Raw genomic sequence first — 6,000 nt, forward strand, 5'->3', positions numbered from 1 at the left:
GCCATCCCTAAAGGGCACGGGAAACAGCGTCCCTCGAGCTCCCTGCTCCCGCCGTCCCTAAAGGGCACAGGAAACACCGTCCCTTGAGCTCCCTGCTCCCGCCATCCCTAAAGGGCACGGGAAACACCGTCCCTCGAGCTCCCTGCTCCCGCCGTCCCTAAAGGGCACCGGGAAACACCGTCCCTCGAGCTCCCTGCTCCCGCCGCCCCGCGCCCCGCTCGCTCTGTGTGCGGACCCCCGGGGCGGCCGGCCACCGCTCGCCTTCCTGACCCGCCAAGCTCCCGAGCATCCCGCAGACTGACGAACAGGACCTGTGATTTTAGGTGGCGTGCTGGAGTTTACCTTAGGCACCCAACTTTGGCAAGCTGACCGGTCTGGCACACGTCCCAGCACTTCCGTAACATTTTAATTAAGTGGACTCCAAACGCTGACAGGCGCGGCGGTTTGGACGTCTACGGCAGCGCTTTGGGGAGGCCCCGAGGCAGAGCCCCCGGGTGCAGGCCCGGCTCCGCCGCTGCCGTCAGCAGATGCCGAACGCCGAGCACGTCTGCCGCCCGGCACCGCCACACGCCTCGCCCTGCCGGCACCCGCGAGCCGCTCGGAGGCTTCCCTCTGCGGGACCTTGAGCGAGCGCTAAATCAATGAACAAGTCATTTCCTGCAAGGCCAAACAAGCTCCCTGCCAAAGAGGTCACATACCACGCTCTGGCCTGATGCCACTCCCTAGGTTATGAGGGTAAATTCCCACATCCAGGGGTCCAACAATTACAGCACTACATCTGGGCTAGGATTACTCTCGCCGAGGCTGGGATTATGCTTCACTGAAGAGGTGGAGAAAACAACTGCTTTTGTGCTTTCATTGCATGACCTCTAAAGTTCGGTTTGGGTTTCTTGGTTTGCGCAAACCAAAACATTCAAATGAAATCAGGGAGTTTTCACTTAATTCCCAGCTAGAGCACCAGGATCCGTCACACCAAGGTTCTTCACCGATATTTTGGCAGTAAGGAGATCTCTGAGGAAAAGCCCTGTGAGACAGGGCCGTGGCAGCGCGGCCAGGACATGGCCCGCGTGGCTCAGCCCGGGCCCGCGTGGCTCAGCCCGGGCCCGCGTGGCTCAGCCCGGGCCCGCGTGGCTCAGCCCGGCCCGCGTGGCTCAGCCCGGGCCCGCGTGGCTCAGCCCGGCCCGCGTGGCTCAGCCCGGCCCGCGTGGCTCAGCCCGGCCCGCGTGGCTCAGCCCGGGCCCGCGTGGCTCAGCCCGATCCCGCGTGGCTCAGCCCGGGCCCGCGTGGCTCAGCCCGGGCCCGCGTGGCTCAGCCCGGCCCGCGTGGCTCAGCCCAGGCCGCGTGGCTCAGCCCGGCCCGCGTGGCTCAGCCCGGCCCGCGTGGCTCAGCCCGGGCCCGCGTGGCTCAGCCCGATCCCGCGTGGCTCAGCCCGGCCCGCGTGGCTCAGCCCAGGCCGCGTGGCTCAGCCCGGCCCGCGTGGCTCAGCCCGATCCCGCGTGGCTCAGCCCGATCCCGCGTGGCTCAGCCCGATCCCGCGTGGCTCAGCCCGGCCCGCGTGGCTCAGCCCGGGCCCGCGTGGCTCAGCCCGGCCCGCGTGGGGGTGGAAGGTGGACACGCTGGGACCTTTGCTGCCCGTGTCCCCTCATGCCACCCATGATCACCCGGGAGCTTTCTGTAGGTGTATTGTCGTGACATGGATGCTCTCAACCCCGTGCAGCCCCTGAAAAGGACTGGGCAACTCTCAGTGCTGTGAAAACAGCCTGAGCTTTGCATTTGGACCAAGTCTCAGAGCCAGTCAAAAGGCACTTGGCAAGCCTTGCTCCGCCATGCTGAATGCCTCACTCCCGTCAAGTTAAAACAAGACTTAAAAGCAACCCAAATCTTCCAGGCTTTAATCACGCAGGCAACTCCATTTGCTTGGATGTACACATCCCCATGAGTAAGGGCTGCAGGATCAGACCCAGCTTTTCCTTACCATTCTGCCAAAAACACACACACAGAAGAAGAAAAGACAAATCCCACTGACTGATGCCTCTGCTATTTTTGCTGTCCGCGAGAGCGAACTGGTAGAAGGCTTGACTCAGAAGCCTCCCTTGAAAAACCTGAATCATCGCAGTTCGGAAGATGGTCTCATATAATGAAGCACTGTCTCTTCTCCACTCCTCCCTGTCTTTGCAAGAGAGAATCTAAGAGACCGACGGAGGGAATCATGCTTTGTTTGGCTCTTTCAGCAAGGATGGCAGAGTCAGGTAGAGTTTTGGAAGCAACTCACGCTGCTCCAGTTAATGAGATGTTCCTGTACCTTTCCTCCGGCCCGGTCCCCTCCAGCACACGGAAAAGCACACGCAGTCCGGGGCGGGCAGCTGCGCCCTGGGCCCGCGGGGCTGTTTGATCTCCGCACCGCTGCGTTACCAGCGTGCCCTCCTTGATGCCAGAGCGCAACCAGGGACCCGCACTGCCTGGACGAGAGAAAGACGCACCCAGCTGCACATTCACTGCCCAGATCAGCTTTGTGAACTTGGATTTCTTCTTAATTTGCACCATGTTTGAAAGCCTGAACCTTGAAAACATAAAGATCTTTGGAACTACCTTCACACAAAAATTATAATATCATATCACTTTGCTGTTGCACATCATTTAGCACCAGGAGATCCCAAAGCAACTTAAAAAGCAGGCCTTGTTTTACAGACGCAGCCAAGTGAGATACGGAGAGTTTAGGTCACCCAGAAAAGCAGCGGGAGCCCCCAGAACAGCAATCCACATCTTGTGCCACATCCTCTGCAGTCACCCACCACAGATGGCTTATCTATTAAATGCCGTAGCTCCCGCCCCATTGGGCAAAGCTCCAGCCTGTTCCTTGCAGCAGATACAGGCACGCACAGCCTCCCGGGGGGTCTGGGCACCACGTGCCCCTCTGCAGACAGAGGCCACCCCCCGCCCGAGCAGCCCCTCAGCTCACACAGGGACGGTGGCTGAGGATGGGACGGTGACTACGAAAAGCAGTAGCACTGCAAGTGAGAAGGCATCATAGAAACAGGGCATTCAAGCCCAAGGTTGCCGGGCTGTATCAAGGCACAGGCTCCTCAGGAGCAGCAAGCGCTCCAGGGTCTCCCAGTGAAGCCTAAGCCCAGCTCTACGCCAGCACCGGTCTCGCTGGCACCACGGAGCTGCGCACCACCCATGCTGCTGCCGAGTCAAAGCCCCGGTTCTTTACTCCAAACGCCACGTCTCCTTGCTAGTGAAAACGGCTCTAGAAGTGCAGGGTAAGGCTGCCACCCCCTGCCACCCAGCCAGGGGAGCGGGAAGGGAGATGCCATTTGATATAAATGCGCTGCGCTGAGTCAAAGTTTGCGTTTGATCTTAAACCACACATCCTTATATGAAGAAAAATATTTAAATCACTAAATTGAAATGCTTCTTTCCACCTCCTATCTAATGGTGACACAAACACAAGCCGGGAGAGCGTCAGGCTGCAAGCGCGGCTCCCAGGAGAGCCCGGGCGCATCCATGAGGAGGCGGCGGATGCCGTGGGCGCTGTGGAAAACCTCCACCTGTGACACGGCTCTTCTCGTCGCTCCCAGCTCCGCGCGGCAGCTGATGCGCAGCGTGCCGCGTCCATTGCGCCAAACGCTATTTCTCATCTCAGATTAATTTTAAAGCAACTCTGATCACAGCACGAGATACTCTCCCCAACTGAAGCAAAATGGCACGAGGCCTGAAGAAAGTTAGTAGTGCTGGCTGGGGAACACTTGGAGCAACTCAGGCAAAGCACGGACAGGTTCTGTGCCGTGTGGACTTTTACAGCCCGCGCTGCCTTCACTCAGCAGACGGAGCTCCCTTCCACACAACCAGGAAAACCGCGTTCAAGGAGAGCAAACGATGGGACGGGAATCGACACTACCCATCAGAAAGAAGAGTGCACTCTGAGCCCCAATTAAAACAGGTCTGAAATTTGCCTTTGCCATGTAACCTACATTGACCATGTGGCAAAGGCAAGCAGCACGCAGCCCGTCTGCCCCGCCGCGGAACCGGCTGCAGGCAGCTTGGTTCGCACCGGCAGAGCGGGCAGAAGGCACCGGCCTGGCCCGGCGCCACAGGCAGGGCCCACAGAGGAAGCCCCGTCCCACCAGCGGTCTTTGGGGTTTACATAAAAGAAGGACGGTATTAGCGTCACACATCTGTGTATACTGTGTGGGTAGGCTTAAATTTACGTAAGTACATGCATACACCCCTGTTTACTCACAACGGTGCTCATGTCTGTCTTTCCTGGCCTTACTTCTCAGAAGCAATCACCATGTTCATGAAAAGCTAGCATAACTTTTAGAATACATGTATAAAAAAAGAGAAAATTTTATTAATTTTAGGGCATTAAAGTCCCAAATCTTAAAAACCCATCCAGGCATTCTTATACTCCATAAGAAAAACTGTGTTCAAGTCTTAGCTGGTGTTTATGCTCTTTCCCAAGTATCAGAGCATTCCTCACACCATGCTGGACACTGCAAAACCCTTAAGACACATCTGTTTATTTAAAAAGCAAATTCAAGTCATGGAGGGGTAGGCTCTCCTTCACTTAAAGGAAAATAAGCCTTGCATAAATTCTGCTTACACTCACATATTTGCAATGCAAAATACAAATTGCTTGCTGTCACCCTCTTTGTACCGCTGGTTGCAAAACGAAGCAGGAGACGGCCACTCAACACCCAAGACCGAGTGTCACTCTTCCAAAAACCCTTCTCCTCTCAAAATGGCACACGGGAGCCTATTCAAACTGCCCCGGAACCCTCCAGAGCGGGATCGTGGCTGCCCCGTCCCCGCGGGAACCGACAGCCCACGGCGGCGGGCAGGGACCGGCGGGCAGGGACCGGCGGGCAGGGACCCCCGGGCAGGGACCCCCGGGCAGGGACCCCCGGGCAGCTCAGGGCGCAGCGGGGAGCGCGCCCCGGCCGCCCCCAGCGCCGCGGGAACCCCGCACAGCGGGAGCCCGGAGAGCCCCGCTCCGCACGCCGCCCGTGGCCCCGGCCCCGCGGCCGCTCGCTCCCGCGAAGTTTCCCTCCTGTGCCGGGGGCCACGGCCGCCCCTCGGCGCACCCCGGCCCGGCCCGGGGAGGGCTCCGGCCCCGGCCCCGGCACGGACCCCCGCGGCGGGGAGCCCCGGCCCCCCAGCCCCCGCGGGCTTCGGCTGCCCTTCCCGGCCCCCGAAGCGGCGGCACCTCCGCGCAGGTGACCCCGCCCGCCGCCGCGGCCCCGCGCCCTGCCCGCCGCCCCCCGGAGCGGCCCCGGCCCCCACTCACCGCCGCGCCCGGCCGCGCAGCCGGCCAGCAGCAGGGCCAGGGCGGCCAGGGCGCCCAGCTGCCCCCGCAGCAGCTGCCCCCGCCGCCTCCGCCGCCGCCGCTCCGCCGCCGAGGCGCCCATCGCGGCCGCTCCGCTGCTCCAGCCGCGCCGAGCCCAGCCGGGCCGCCGCAGCACCGCCCCCGCCCGCCCCCCGCCGCCTCCGCCGCCTGCGCGCCGGCCGGCCGGCCCACCGCCCCTGCGCGGAGCGGCCCCGGGGCGGGGAGCGGGGGACGGATGGAGGGAGGAAGGGAGGGATGGAGGGATGGATGCACGGTCGGACGGACGGACGGACGGATGGATGGACGGAAACTTCCCGGCCGCCGGCGCGCGGGACGGCTGCCCGGGCGGAGAGGGGCGGAGAGCTGGAGCCGCCCGTGCCCGGGCTGTCCCGCCGCGGGGACAGCGGTTCCCGAGCCCCGGCCGCACGGCGCTTGCAGCTGCACGGCCTCCCTCGAGTGTGGTTCAGCGATAGAGGAGGTAGTCCTGCGTGCACCGGGCTCGGGATGCTGCTGCTGCGTGCACCGGGCTCGCGGTGCTGCTGCTGCTGCGTGCACCGGGCTCGGGGTGCTGCTGCTGCGTGCACCGGGCTCGCGGTGCTGCTGCTGCTGCGTGCACCGGGCTCGCGGTGCTGCTGCTGCTGCGTGCACCGGGCTCGGGGTGCTGCTGCTGC

The 6,000-nt window shown here is 62.2% G+C and overlaps 1 protein-coding gene across 1 annotated transcript in view; it reads right to left on the reverse strand.

Annotated features, from left to right (window-relative positions):
• SLC24A3 (solute carrier family 24 member 3) overlaps nucleotides 1-5,411 on the reverse strand; it is a gene marked incomplete at its 5' end in the record, with an annotated part of 114,129 nt that extends 108,718 nt beyond the window's left edge. The window contains one exon of the mRNA XM_082048462.1: nucleotides 5,291-5,411. Within this exon, the coding sequence (XP_081904588.1) occupies nucleotides 5,291-5,411 (121 nt within the window). The remainder of the gene's footprint in view (nucleotides 1-5,290) is intronic.
• Between the last annotated feature and the right edge of the window lie 589 nt (nucleotides 5,412-6,000).

The sequence above is a fragment of the Streptopelia decaocto genome (genome assembly GCF_964273445.1).
Source record: "Streptopelia decaocto genome assembly, chromosome: 3".
NCBI lineage: Eukaryota > Metazoa > Chordata > Aves > Columbiformes > Columbidae > Streptopelia > Streptopelia decaocto.